Source organism: Aulonocara sp. 'chitande type north' Nkhata Bay, linkage group LG16, assembly GCF_057382095.1.
Source record: "Aulonocara sp. 'chitande type north' Nkhata Bay isolate Kocher_YH1m ecotype deep benthic linkage group LG16, A_spYH_male_GT1.1, whole genome shotgun sequence".
Taxonomy (NCBI): domain Eukaryota; kingdom Metazoa; phylum Chordata; class Actinopteri; order Cichliformes; family Cichlidae; genus Aulonocara; species Aulonocara sp. 'chitande type north' Nkhata Bay.
This window is the reverse complement of record NC_141359.1, coordinates 28,579,195-28,594,734: the sequence shown is the minus strand read 5'-3', so window position 1 is coordinate 28,594,734 and position 15,540 is coordinate 28,579,195. Positions and strand designations below refer to the sequence as shown.

Genomic DNA, 15,540 nt, shown 5'->3' with positions numbered 1-15,540 from the left:
TGGGAATGGTTGGTGATATTAAAGTCCTGTTTGTGGCAACATTTCCAAACAAGCTATATTAGTTTGGTCTTTTTCGAATTGTACTGTCATCTACTTTAACATTTAACTCGTTAACTGAGGCCTCTGACATTGTATTATCTGACCTTGGGATGAATTAGTAAATTAGGGACGTCCACCACTCCTGCGAACACACACCGTAATGCTCCAGACCAGCAAACTGCCAAAAGCTCTGTTTTTACACAGGTGGTAACACTTGCTGAGGATCAATTATTCAAGTTCATTTCCTATGGATGCAGTAAGGATCTGCTTATTTTCTTCACAGAGTCCTGTTGAAACTACAAATATAGATTTAGAATTTATATGCAGACACTCCAATATGTGAGCTTGTGCTCAGAGTGGATGAAAAAGATGTCTAAAACATCAAGTTTGTGTCCTTATATGTTCCAAAGGAGCTTCATTAGCACAAACCTATCATACTCTAAGATATAGGAAAAGATGGGGGAATGAGGACAAGACAGCCGCTTGAGCTGAGAAGCTGAAAAATCAGCCGAGCAAAGCAGAGCAGACAGTAACTCCCCACACAAATCAGCAGGATAATGTCCATGAGTAGAAACAGCTCTGACACATACAGTGTTACAGCTACTGAAAAGGAGCTGAAAGAATTTCCCCTCCTTTTATGTTATGTCATATTGTGAAGATTTATGGAAACATACACAAGCATGGTGTAGCCTTCTTTGGTAAAGCTTAACAAATAAGTATGACAGAAATTGCTAGCTTGTGTCAGCGTGGCATGTAACACATTATTGTACCTGGAGCTGGTGCTATACTGATACTGGGATGTTGGCAACTCTTGTCTCCTCCACTTTGCATGTTGATTGTTCAACCAAACTGCTGTCAACCTCTACTCTCATCCTGAACCTGACAAGTTTTCACAGTCCTAATAAAACCGGTCTGAAGATGTTTTGAGGAGTAATGGAAATTAAATTAAATTGAACAAAGCCAGATAAATTGGCTTGGTGGCATTTGTTATTTAGAGAGTGTTAATCCACAGCAGTGCTGTCCAAATAAAAGCGAGGGCAGAATGAGCTGTTGCCTTTAAGCTAATGAGATATTAGCCAAATCCTCTTAGCCAAACTATTTTGTTAGGGTTCAGTGAGCGATTGCCTTGCTGGCACTAATATGGATGAAGAACTGTGGTTTTGTTAAGTGCCAGACTGAAAGCGACTCCAGTTGAGAGTGGTATTAACCATGGATGAATGAAGGAGGAAAAGTGAGAAAACTGAGATTGTCCTTTTCTCCATCAGGTCCTTCAGAAAGCTTGTTTTCATTTAAGATTTTACTGTTGTGCAAACCTAGACTTTTATATTCAGTGTTAAAGCAGAAAAATATGTCACTTAGCAAAGGAAATGAGATTGCTTTTCTGCATGGTGTTTGTAATGGATACAATGATACAAATGACACAACGAAAAATAAATCTGTATTTTCAATTTCTTGTATTCCACTTGAGAAATATTTTGTCGCTTTTGCTTTTAAACACCCCAAGGCAATTGATTTTGATCTTGATAAAACCAAACTGTCACCAATGTAGGCTTATTTTACTTGAAAGATTCTTTTAATTTATTTTGACGTAAAGATTCAGTTCTAAAACTGTGATATTTTTCAGGTTCAGTATATTTGATGGAGTTTTTAAATACTTGTTAATACTCCCCCCCCCCCCCAGATTTCTTCTCAAAATTTATTGGCTGCTTCTTGTTAAAAACTAGAATTGTATTTTCTTTTTACATGTTAGTTTGAGAATGCAATAAAATACAGAACTAATTATGTGTAATCCACTTCAACCAAACCAGTGGGGTATTGCAATAGAAGAACAGACGCTTCACAATAGATAGAATCAGTGGGAGTATAACAGAGTGGGGCACAAGCCAATTTTCAATCTGAGACGCAAAGCTTAGAATAGACTGACGTGCAGACGCTGTTTGTTTGCCAACTGACTTTCTTTTCTACACACAAGATGGCTTTACACGGGGTGTGAGTTTTACAAACTATAATGATAATTAACACATGACGACAGGATGGTCTTAGAAAAAATAGGTAAAATGGGCTCACGTGACCTCAATCGTAAGTAATCTATGCTAACCATAAACGGCATAAACAATACCTTGACATGAATACATGAGGAATATACAGTTACAAATGAGTGATGACAGTGCTGTGATAATACAGTCTCCTGCCAGTTTGTGACATAGTCACAAAATTGGTTTCACTGATTCTTGCTCACTGACAAAAATTGTCCTTTTGTTGGTGTTAAAGCAGCTGCCGCACAGTTTGAGGGCAGTGCATGAAATACTCAGGAAATTTGATCCTCTAGTTTGTGTTCATGGACACGAACTGCCAAATTGTAGTGCTTGCTCTTTGACAAGGTGATAAAGTCCACATTTGGTGCTTACTTCTGGTTTCACTTGCTGTTTGTCTGTTCTTGTTTAATTGAACAAAAACACTATGCTAGTTTTTAAATAATAAGTCATTTTTATTATTGTCGTACTTGTTTGTTTACTTATCTATAAGCGGAAAACCTGTTGGTAGCTTGAACGTTATTAATATTCTTTTGTTTTGTGGTATGGTGACCTCTATTGGCCACAGTTGGTATACTGGAGCCTTTGTTATACCTAACTATTTCAGTGCTCCGCATAGGCGCAGTAGCGGGTTTATTCCTGTAAGTTTGCATGCTGCCTAATATTCTAATTTACTTTATTTGATTTGTGATGCATGTATAACATGAGTACATTAAGTTGCTAGTTTGTTTGATAAGCTGTGTGGCTGTGTAATTATATATTACACGTATAAGTATATTAGCATTGTATTCTAACTTGTTCTGAGGAATAATGTTACTTCACTCAGTGTTAAGGTTGATCCAGGCTACTTTGAAATGTATGCATGCTCAGTGAATGAGAAAATAATGATCTGTGTTGTTTTGTGTTCGTTTAGTTTTTAGAAAAAGAGGAAACAGAAGAAAATGATTAAAGGATGCCATGTAGAGAAAACTCAAACTCTTTAAAAAATGCAAATGCAGATTTTATGTGTCAGTCACCACTGAAATTAACGTTAATTCAAATAATGAGGAATTTGTGTAGATATAGGCACCTATTGGTCTTATTGGCCAACGCAGCAGTTTATGATATAGTCACAACCACAAACTTATACCATGGGGATGCTACACCTTGCACAAATGGACTTAAAAAGTAGTCTGACTCCAGACTCCAGACAAACATTTAGTTTATATTGACAAGTTAATGAGTGAAAAGTTTAAACCTGCTTATTCTCATCAGTGTTTTGGGGGCAATTGGCTCTAAATGATTATATTATTGCCACAAACATTCTGCTCCAGGCAGCAGTAAAAGAAACATTTCCAGCACTAAGTCAGATTTATGTCAAAGTGTTAAATCAGCAACTGCTCAAATAAACCTAGAAGCCGATATTATCCTTAGTTAACACATTTGGACTACATTACATTGTAGTAACACAGCAGTCATTCAGAAAAAAATGCTAATAGCAAGTATAGCTTTATTTTCTTTTGTGACTTTCACAACTACAAATTTCTCAAAAAACACCTGTTTTCCTTTTGTCATAAGATATTAGATAATTGATGCAGTGTTTACAGTACTCCACCATAATGCTGTAGTTATGGGGCACCATTGAAGGAAATGAAATTCTAATATTTATATCTACTGACAATTTTACTTCACATTTCACATGATAGTGTTTGCTAGATTTACAAGGAAGACTGAAACTGATAGAAAGTATCAGTACACCAATCTTTGCAACTACCGGGCCAATTATAATACCACTTAAAAACACTAGGTTGAGTGAACGCTGGCGCGACTGGCTGCCGCTACTCACCGGTGTTCCAGATCAACTGGCGTTTAGATCAACTGGCGTTGGTCGAACAGATGTGTGGCAGTCTTGCGTTTCAGGAGCTCCTACCGACAAACCAGCAAAAAAACGCCAAATGTGTCATCTGTGACACTTGTGAGGTTGTCTCAAACACACTCCGTCAGTCTTGATGCTGTTGAACAACAAAATGTTTAAAAATGTGGCGAGTTTACCTGGTGATATCCTCATGCGCGACGCGATCGCGAAAACAGCAAACAAGTAACACCACGCCGTTGTTGTTCACAGGACAGCAAGAGTAAACGATCGGGAGACCCTTGTCGTCGTTATCGTTCCCCTCGCACGGTTTATTTCACCGAATTCAGCGTTTTTGCTCCACAACTAAAGCGAGCAGTTTGCTCTGTGCACCAACATGGAGTCGAGTCAACCAGCGCCACCTCTGGCCAAGTGCCACAGCCTACAGCCAGATCAACTGGTGACACACATCTGCAGCACGTTGGAATTCGTGTCATGCACATTTGTACCTTTCAATTGTGTCTGTTTGTGCGTCATGCAAATAAACCTTTGAAATGAATGAAATGATATCATGTATTTATTATCAGCCTACATTTGTACAAAATGCCAAATGACATACACATAAGAATCACCATCCTGATATCAACACTTTTGCCCATAAGAAAAATGTCGTGAACAAATATATGACACACCAATATTCCACCAGTGTTGTAACTCACATGTCGCCAGCATAGTCTGCCTGTGTCCCCCCTCTGCAAACGCACATTTCAGAGTTGGATGTGATATACAGTCTGCATAAGTGTGGTCAATCCCATAACGATCCGTAAGGGGATGGCAGCTACGCTGAATGTACAGCAGTCACACAGTGATCAGCAATAAACAGTCCCCAAAACTTGCATATAATCCCCAATGTGGAGCCCATCTACTGACTACCACATAGCAGCTGGACCAGTCCCCAATGCAGGTCAGTCCACTGCTGCCACCTGTGGCCAAGTACCATAGCCTACCACTAGATTAACTTGTGACACACATCTGCACCTGCTGCTATGATCACATTGAGTAAAGGCTGAGTGGCTGCACTCACACGTGGTGCATCTAAATCTACCCACAAATATGTTGAAAGATGCAATGCCAGCAATGTGGATTGTCAACACTACAAACAATCAGTAAGCAAAGACAACAGGGATCATTTGTTTCTGTTTATTTAGCACCCACAACATTTGTAGTCGCCTTCTGCACAGGGGAAGTCCACACACACCGTGTGGTACCACTTTCCACAGAAGGTGCAATCTGCAAGATTGAATGAGATTGTCAGGGTCATTGTCTGACTGTTTATTACTAATCACTGTGTAACTGCTGTACATTCACAGTAACTGCCATCTCCTTATAAATGTTTATTAGATTGACCACACTTATGCAGACTGTATATCACAACCAACTCTAACATGTTTGTTTGCAGAGGGAAGACACAGACAGACTACGCTAACGACATGTGATGTTACAACACTGGTGAAATATTAGTGTGTTCACGACATTTTTCGTATGGGCAAAAGTATTGATATCAGGATGGTGATTCTTATGTGTATGTCATTTGGCATTTTGTACAAATGTAGGCTGATAATAAATACATGATATCATTTCATTCATTTCAAAGGTTTATTTGCATGACGCACAAACAGACACAATTGAAAGGTACAAATGTGCATGACACGAATTCAAACGTGCTGCAGATGTGTGTCACCAGTTGATCTGGCTGTAGGCTGTGGCACTTGGCCAGAGGTGGCGCTGGTTGACTCGACTCCATGTTGGTGCACAGAGCAAACTGCTCGCTTTAGTTGTGGAGCAAAAACGCTGAATTCGGTGAAATAAACCGTGCGAGTGGAACGATAACGACGACAAGGGTCTCCCGATCGTTTACTCTTGCTGTCCTGTGAACAACAACGGCGTGGTGTTACTTGTTTGCTGTTTTCGCGATCGCGTCGCGCATGAGGATATCACCAGGTAAACTCGCCACATTTTTAAACATTTTGTTGTTCAACAGCATCAAGACTGACGGAGTGTGTTTGAGACAACCTCACAAGTGTCACAGATGACACATTTGGCGTTTTTTTGCTGGTTTGTCGGTAGGAGCTCCTGAAACGCAAGACTGCCACACATCTGTTCGACCAACGCCAGTTGATCTAAACGCCAGTTGATCTGGAACACCGGCCGCCACTCACCACTATCGCTAAACGTTAACGCTACTGGACTCTGGACTTCTGTCCTACTCCTGTTTCTAAGGCCCACCGGTGTCCCTACCCGGCTGTTCCTGTCCATGATGTGGCCTTTCAGGATCTATGTACTCTCAGTGTGGGTCTGGATCCTTATGTCATCGATCTACCGACTCGGCACTGGACTTCATCAATATACAGCTGATGAGCTCCTCCGGCTCCGCTTCTCTTTAGCTGCTCCGCCGCTGGCTGCTCTTCATTTCCACACGGACATTGCCTTCCTCCCTCGTCGAAAGTACGTACATCGAGGCTCCCGTCGGTATTTCCATCAGGATAATTCCAAACCAATTCAGTCCTTCTGGTCCACCTCTGGTCGCTCTCAACGGAACCCCTGCAGGTCTATTGACCACAATGTTCTGACTGGTCTGCCTAGGTCGGCTAACACTCTCATCCAGTCCGACAGTATTTCTGTCAACTTCGGCCTGCTTAATATCCGTTCGCTTACGAACAAAGGACATCTCATCCAGGATCTCCTAACAGACCGTAAGTTTGACTTTTTCTGCTTGACTGAGACATGGCAACAGCCCAATGACTTTTCGCAACTCAACGACTCCACCCCCCCCGGGTTTGTTTACACCTGCCAACCTCGCGAGTCCGGCCGTGGTGGTGGCCTCGCGATAATCTATCGCGAGAACTGGAAAGTCTCGCCGCTGTCCGCCCCTACGTACAGCTCCTTTGAATCTGTTGTTTGTCAACTTTCAGGACCTACCCCAACTGTAATAGCTGTCCTCTACCGCCCCCCAAAATTTAATTCTGTTTTTATCAGTGACTTTGCCGATCTGCTGACCAATCTAGCTACTGTCTCCCCTAATATAATATTGCTGGGTGACTTTAACGTTCACGTGGATAACTGCGACCATCCTCTTACCAAGGACCTTCTATCCTGCCTTGATAGTTTCAGCCTTAAACAATACATAAACTTCCCTACCCACATTAAGGGCCACACTTTGGACCTAGTCTGCTGTTCTGGACTTACCCCCTCCATCTGTACAGCTGACGAACTGCTAATTTCGGATCATCTACTTCTCTCCTTTAATGTTCACATGACCCTCTCTGTAATTAACAATCCCCGTATTATCTCTTTCCGGAATATCAAGAATATAAATCTTGATATCCTTTCCTCTGCTTTTTCTAGCTGCTTGTCTTCTAACAACTTAGCTATTCAAGAGGACCTGGTACTTTTTTATAATCATAGCCTTAGTAGTATTTTAAATTCCCTGGCTCCACAAAAAACCAGAACTGTACTTTTTTCTCGCTCTGCACCCTGGTACACCCCTGAACTCCGGCTACTGAAAGCTAAAGGCCGACAGCTTGAACGTCTCTATAAGAAAACTGGCCTTACTATTCATAAGGATATGTTTAATAACCACGTTCTGTTTTACCAGGAATGTATTAGTCAAACCAAATCTGCTTATTACTCTGCTATTGTCTACTCAAGTGAGAACTCTACCAAGACCCTTTTCTCACTATTCAACTCTTTTAACAGGCCACCTGATTCTCTCCCTGCTCATCTCTATTCATCTAACTTCTGTGATGCTCTAATGCTATTCTTTATTGATAAAATTCATAAAATACACTTAGACCTGGACCCTAATGCTCAATGTAGCTTCTCTGTCCTAACTTCTCCCCCTTCTCACTTCCTCTCTGTTTTTCAACTTCCATCCTTAGCTGATATTGCTGATCTCATCCATAAATCAAAGCCTTCTACCTGCCAGCTCGATCCTATCCCCACTGTCCTCGTCAAAGCCTGCTTACTCCCTCTCCTTCCCCTCATATCTGCTATTATTCACTCTTCACTCACCACTGGAACTGTTCCTGCTTCCTTCAAAGTTGCTGCTATTACCCCAATTCTGAAAAAAACTGGTCTAGATCCCAACAACTTTAATAATTTTCGTCCTATCTCCAATCTACCATTTCTCTCAAAAATCCTTGAAAAAATAGTTGCTTCACAAGTCCATCTTCACCTAACTGATAATAACCTTTACGAACAGTTCCAGTCTGGCTTTCGTCCTCTACATAGCACTGAAACTGCTCTTATAAAAATAACAAACGACCTTCTTATAGCAGCTGATTCTGGTCTCCTCTCCATCCTTATCCTTCTTGATCTGAGTGCAGCTTTTGACACCATCTCTCATCCCATTCTCCTTAGCAGATTAGCTTCTATTGGTCTCTCTCACACTCCACTAGCCTGGTTTAAATCATACCTATCTGACCGCACTCAGTTCATTCAATTAAAATCCTTCACTTCTCAGCTTTCTCCTTTATCCACTGGGGTGCCCCAGGGATCTGTCCTCGGGCCCCTTCTTTTCATCATCTACCTTCTTCCACTCGGACATATTTTTCGTAAATATAATATTCAGTTCCACTGCTACGCCGATGACACCCAGCTCTATCTCTCTACCAAACCTGACTCTACTCTTCCTCCACCCTCCCTCATCCTCTGTCTAGCTGAACTTAATTCTTGGTTCTCCTCCAACTTTCTTAAACTCAACAGCAATAAATCGGAACTTCTTCTGGTTGGCACTAAACGACTGCTATCCAGAATTAACAATTTCTCTCTCACCATCAATAACTCGCTGGTCCCTATCTCTCCCTCTGTAAAAAGCTTGGGTGTCATTCTCGATAGCACATTATCCTTTAACTCACATATCAATAATATTACACGTGCAGCATATTTCCAACTCCGTAACATTAATCGCCTCCGCCCCTTCCTCACACCTCACGCCACTGCCATTCTCATCCATAATCTTGTTATCTCTAGAATTGACTACTGCAACTCATTATTATTTGGCCTCACACAAAAATCTATCAACAAGCTCCAACGTGTCCAGAACTCTGCTGCCCGTATTATTACTAGGACTTCTTCTACCCACCACATCTCCCCAATCCTGAAGCAACTTCACTGGCTCCCGGTCAAATTTCACATCCATTTTAAAATAATTCTGTATACATTCAAGGCTATTCATTCTCTCTCTCCACCGTACCTCTCTGACTTATTACAGATGAAGCTCCCATCCCGCTGCCTCAGATCTTCATCTTCTCTTTCTCTCTCTGTTCCCTCTGCTCGTCCGATCACAATGGGAGGGAGGGCCTTTAGCTGCTCTGCCCCTCGACTTTGGAATTCCCTACCCCCGGACCTCAGAAATATTAGTTCATTCTCTCTTTTTAAGTCCACCCTCAAAACTCATCTGTTTAAAATTGCCTATTCTTAAATTTCTGTATGTTTTAACTTTTATCTTCTATTTTTACCATTGTGTATATTTCCAGTTTTTATCTGTTGTACAGTGTCCTTGGGTGCTTTGAAAGGCGCTATTTAAATAAAATGTATTATTATTATTATTATTACTCATCCTGTGATTATCACTTTAAAGTAGATGCAAACTCTCATGTTTAAACTGATCAACTTTGAAAACACAAATTTGCATATTTTTTTTCCCTCTGTCAATCCTGTGAAAGGATTGACAAAAAAAGTTGATTCTGTTCATCTGGACGTAGCGTTTTCAGTGGGAGACACGTTTCGTCACTCATCCAAGTGACTTCTTCCGTCTCAGCTGACTGCAGGTTTCCCCAAACTTACAAACAGTACATTTGCACAATAACTGAAACCGTGAGGTCAGTTTCCTTTTCCTGATGACACTCAGTTTGTGCTCCAGTGGATGATGAGTGAAGGTTTGACTCTCATCATCCACTGGAGCACAAACTGGGTGTCATCAGGACGCTACAACATAGAGCGAAAAACCATTCCCACAGACACAGCGGCCAGGGAAGTAAATGTGAGTAAATGTGGTTATCCCAGCTGGATGTTTCTCAAAGCTGGGAAGGCACCTAAAAAAAGCTTCAGCTGATCCAGGAAAGAGGGGCAACTGCTGCCTAGGCTTAGTGATCCAATATGTGTCAGGAGTATCGGAACAGTTGACACACATTTTTCTCCAAACACTGCGTCTCTGTGGCTTTTAAACCCCAAAACACGCTGCTCCAAAAACTGTTCCACCGCAAGGATCGGGTCCCCCGACACAAACAGAGTAATGTCATGTATGCTGTTAAGTGCCAGGAGGATTCCCATGATTTATACATTGGGGAAACCAAACAACTTTTGGCGAAGCAGATGGCACAACACAGAAGAGCTAACTCATCAGACCAGGACTTTGTAGTCCAGTGATGAGGATGTACACATTCTGGACAGAGGAACGCTGGTTTGAGCGGGGAGTCAAGGAGGCCATTTACGTGAAAAGGGAAAGAACATCTCTGAATCAAGGAGGGGACCTAAGGGTACATCTTTCACCATCTTACAATGCTGTGATTGCAGCCATTCTCCAACTCACTCTGAATGGTACTCATGGCAATTGATTAATGGTCTTTGATCAGTGGGCTATGACTATTGAAAACGCTACGTCCAGATGAACAGAATCAACTTTTGGGATTTACTTACCTGGATTATTGAGCATGCATCAAGACAATCCTGTGATGATCTAACAGTTTTCATGTCCACCAGCTTATAAGGGCTTCATAGCTGCTAAATGCTGCACAGATTCCTCTGGCCGGCTTGGTTGCTAGGTAGCTTACTTTCAGTTAGTCCGTGAGACTAACTAGACAGTAAATTTGAGGCTCATAACAACATAACAATGAGCTGATGGATATTAAAAACAGTCTTTAAAGCTTTGGGGAGCTGCATGCTTGATTAATACAGCTAATGCAGGAGTTTTGCATGCTGCTACTACAGGAAGCAGTCTGTTCCTTGGAGGCAAACCTTGTGTTTCCCTGCTACATATGCTAATGAATTCTAAGGGCAAAAAACAGGTTGATTTACAAATTGACCCTTACCATCTCAAACGGCATTACAAACAGCTCTGATTTCCTTCTACACGGGAATCTGGGAAGACAGAGAGGGCAATCATATTCATCTGTAGCCACCCTCCCTCTGCATTTGCCTGGTCTGACAGAAACTGCAGGGGTTGTGTGCTCACGGAATGAAATGTGAATAAATAACAGCGAGAGAGAGAGAGAGGAAGAACAGGCAAAAGCATTAATTTCCCACCTTCCTTCATATTCACATGGTGGGGCCATCGCTCTCAGACGTGTGATCTTAAACAGATTTTTTGGCGCTCACCCCCATCAGCGCATTTTTGCTGTCATGTATCAAAGCTGTCGTGTATATGAATAAACCCCGAAACCCAGCTTCATATCCAGCCTGAGCTAAAGTGATATGCGGAGGTGGGGTGGGTGCAAGGCAGCAAGGACCCAGTTGCACATTGCAGGGATCATGGCAGGAGACGACACCATACATCAGTGAGGACATAGGCTGTCAGAGCATGAATGGGTTTTGTCATGAATGAATAACTACCACAAATGTGCGGTGAGGGGAAGAGGAGAGCTTTACTTGCCTTAGCCTTTTCATCTCCTATGATCCACACTTCAGAGTTGGAGTGAAGAGGTGTGTGTTTGTGTGTAGTGAGCTTGTTGAAATAAACAGATTCCTCATTGGAAGAAACAAGGAAGGATAGCCTCCTCTTCACAATGAGAGAACACTAACGGAAAGTGAAGCCAAGCAAATGTTGCCAGGGCAAACGGAGTGTGTGCCGTCTGTGTCAGCATTGTGTTTTATACTCATGTGTACTGTCACCTCAGGCTTGTGTCGTCGGAACATCTCAACACTTTTGTCTCACTGAATAGAGCTAATTTCCCACCCAAAGGGAGTTCTGTCACAAGGAATGTGCAATGAGAAATGGACTCATTGCTCGTCACAGTCACTCAGTTGTCATCATTTTATTCCCAAGAGGTGTGTTCATTTCTGCCTACTATGTATTTGAGGAACAAAAACTACAGTAAAAATGACTCTCTAGTAAAAGAAAAAAAGATAAGAAAAACCCACCAAGATGGAGTGAGACAAAGAAAGATGTAGCCCCTCCTCTGGGATAAAACAGTCCATACTGTGAGGAGGTGGGTGAGACTGGGAAGGTGAGGAAACTGGGCTGAAACAGTAGGAGGGGGAGGGGATACTGAGTCTTACCCACCATACTGTGTTTGTACTTCATCAACAGTATCCCAGAATGCCGCATGCTGATTTCCCGTATGCCCTGGCACTCTCTCCCATGGCAGCTGGTGTCCATTCTCCTTGTACTTCCATTCCACATACCATGGCAACGACTAACTCCTTCCACCCCCTAGTTTGACTCTCCTGTTACCTGTGACCTTACTGTTGTTCTCACCAGGGGGTATGTTATCCTAACATACACATTCACACGTATGCATTTATATCTGCTCAAATATTTACAGATATGTTTTCTCTGTCCCACTTTGTCTGCTAAAAACATAAAAGTAATTACATTTTTAAAAAATATTTCGCATAGATTTTTTTTTCCTTTTGTTTTCTTTTTCCATTTGTGTCGATGCCAGCTGGACTGGACTGTTTCCCCTCAGCGCACACACATTTGCACATGGTTCTGCACTGTCCACTGTACCCTTGACTGTACAAGGTGGGAGTGATTTATGTATTTACAGGGACAGTGAACAATGAAAAACACTTATTAGGTGTCATGTTCTTCATCGTTCATGATCAAGGTTAAAGGAGGATTTTAAACATGTTCTGCAGCATAGGCGTTGGTGTGTGTGTGTGTGTGTGTGTGTGTGTGTGTGTGTGTGTGTGTGTGTGTCTGTGCCGGTCCCCAAAGGCCCAGTGGCTTCCCCTGAATAACTGTGTAATCGATCATAAAAACTGCTGATTAGCTCAGTGTGGACAAAAGACAAGAAGGCAGTCGTGTACAAGGGACATTGACTGAGTTAATGATGGTTTATGTGATGGCCGGTGCACAGGCTATTTTATGATCAATGTATGAACTCAGTCACACTGGGCTAGTTTATTGGATAAAATTCTAATTTGTATTGGGTTAAAATAAATTATACTTTTATTGAATCATATCCATCCTTTTTTTTACTCAATGGCCAATTTAGATATCAGAGCTATTGATTTGTGCCTTGCTTTCATTATGTGATTGCATGCAGACCCTGAACCACATAAGCATTAATTTTTGAAGCTCAAAGGAATACCTTAGGATTATTCATTCATTAGCGTTGCTGAAGATGAAGCCAACAGTTGCATCTCTTGCATGCACAACAAAGATCTTGTTTTCTGAACCATCAAGTCTAGTCAACGGTGTTACTTTTACAGCCCAATATTAGAAACTATGAATTTGCCACAAGCAGCTGCACATTATGCACAACATGCAACACCCTTTATACTCAAACAGTTTAAGACTGTTGGAAGTGTGAAATACAGTCACGGTATAATAATGCTTAATGCAAACAGTCTCCAACAAAATGATGAAGTACTAGACATTATTGGAAGTCATTAAAAGTCACCTTCAGTTTAGTTGGGCCCAGTTGGGTTGCATATATCCACAAGCAAAACCACAGTGGAAAACAATGAAAAATCAGAGTTAATTTAAAAGATTCTTTTAAAAAAACGCTGTGTTCAGTTAGGGCTACTGATATAATGTTGTTTAGATTATAGGTAAGAATTTAACCAAAGCATTCAAGCTATTTTAAAGTAATTAAGTATTCAAGGGATGCCCAGATGAACAGAATAAATTTTTGGGGATTTCCTTACCTGGATATTGAGCATGCATCAAGATATTCGAGGGATGATGTCTTTTCTTGTCCGCTGGTTCCTATCGCCTATTTCCAAATTAATTTCACATTGCATTTAAAATAAACCAAGTTTTGAATTTAAAAAGAAATACAAACAGATAAGATTCATATTACAACATATTACAACTTTGAGTTTTTCAAATCTCTTTTGTGAAAATGCCTCTATGGTGGGAGAAACTGGGGACGAACCATGTAAGCAAAGGTTGTAAACTCTAGACAAGAGGCCTACTAAGTTCAAATATGTGAGAAAATGTTAAACAAAGGATTTGGGCCTCCTAAAACAACGCAGTGATTGCCAGAAAAAACATCAAGAAAAATGTGCTTGCAAAGGACACCAAAACACAGACAGAAGAATCAAGCAGTGCACCCTGTCCTAATCCAGGCTGGATGGAGCCTGCAATACAGCGACTCATCCCTCCTTGTAGGCCCCAGTTCGTCTTTTATCTCCAAGGGACTGTTTACTTCCAGTAATTAGGCTATTCATCACACTAATGGGAACATCCCCCGCCACTAAATAACTTCTCTTTTCTCTGAATAAGGCTTACAATTCCGGCAAGGCATCATGAGAGGGAGGTGATACTCCTCCTAACCATGATGCCATAGCGGGCAAGTTGTCTAATCTGTCAACATTTCTTATCAAAAGGCCATTCATGGCCTACAATGCACTGGGGAGCATCATGAGCAAATATTAACAAAAAAAGTATAAAAATATAATAATTCCAAATGAAGTATAGAGGATTTGCTCTCCAAATGCTGAATATGCTATGTGAAGGAATTTTTGATCTACTTCCCACAAACAGCAATCTTTTGGAAAGCCACTAGATGAAAAATGTAATTTCAGTTCAGTCAGGGCCACTTTATTCTGAGTAAATTATAAATTACTGTGGATGGAATAATATTTGCTAGTATGGATCTTTGCTGGGACCTTTCTGCCCTTCACATGGAAAGCCTGAGGCGAGAAGAACAGCAGCAAAGGTAGAGGGCAAAGTAGGCATCAGTGACAACAGTGATGACACTGATTAAGTCAGATACAGCTTAAAAAGCAGCATCTTTGGTGGTTGCAAAGAGGCATGCAGATGAAGAAGCAGAGTCAGATAGCAGCTCACCAGACTCATCTGAACCAGGGGCGATTTTAGCCCATTTTTGGGGGTGCTTCAAATCAAAGCGCCCCCAAAGATTTCTTACTTTTTTTGACAATATTTGTTGTTTGTGGGACACACTGCTAAAAATATAAAAAGCATACAGTACGTAATTGATTCGGAACATTTTAACAACAAAAGTATAGATAAGCCCTCCCTGTTTGAAATGGTTATTTTGTCCTATGTGTATGTGCCGATATTGAACCCAAGGTACTAACTAGCTAACTGGCTGGATGCCCATTAACCTTATAACTCCTGGTGTGTGTGTGTGTGTGTGTGTGTGTGTGTGTGTGTGTGTGTGTGTGTGTGTGTGTGTGTGTGTGTGTGTGTGTACAGAGAGACAGGAAGGTTTTTTTTTTCAAACACATTCAGTGTAAGATCAAATGATCCATCAATAAAGGATAATGTTGGATCAGTGTTTCAATATTTATATCCTCTATTAGATGTACATGTGGTTTGGTTATTTGCCTTTTGGTTGAAAGTACGCTAAGAGAGGACTTTTTTTAATTAGTGATCTTAATAGTATTTTTTTTTTAATCTAATTGAATACAATCTATTTGTGTATGATTGTCAGTCCAAAGAGG

At 41.2% G+C, this 15,540-nt stretch overlaps 1 protein-coding gene and 1 long non-coding RNA gene across 2 annotated transcripts in view; one reads left to right on the top strand and one right to left on the bottom strand.

Annotated features, from left to right (window-relative positions):
• Positions 1–4,369, bottom strand: part of LOC147311764 (uncharacterized) — a 64,582-nt gene extending 60,213 nt beyond the window's left edge. Inside the window, exons 1-2 of the long non-coding RNA XR_015125372.1 lie at positions 4,104–4,369; positions 3,898–3,977 (exon numbers count right to left, since the gene is read on the bottom strand). This is a non-coding gene — a long non-coding RNA (uncharacterized LOC147311764). The remainder of the gene's footprint in view (positions 1–3,897; positions 3,978–4,103) is intronic.
• Positions 4,370–6,220: 1,851 nt separating this feature from the next.
• On the top strand, positions 6,221–9,512 carry LOC147311763 (uncharacterized). The gene is made up of 3 exons (XM_086265673.1): positions 6,221–6,837; positions 7,309–7,348; positions 7,559–9,512. The coding sequence occupies exons 1-3, from the start codon at positions 6,221–6,223 to the stop codon at positions 9,383–9,385; spliced, it is 2,484 nt and encodes an 827-aa protein (XP_086121799.1). The 3' UTR covers positions 9,386–9,512.
• Positions 9,513–15,540: the final 6,028 nt, after the last annotated feature.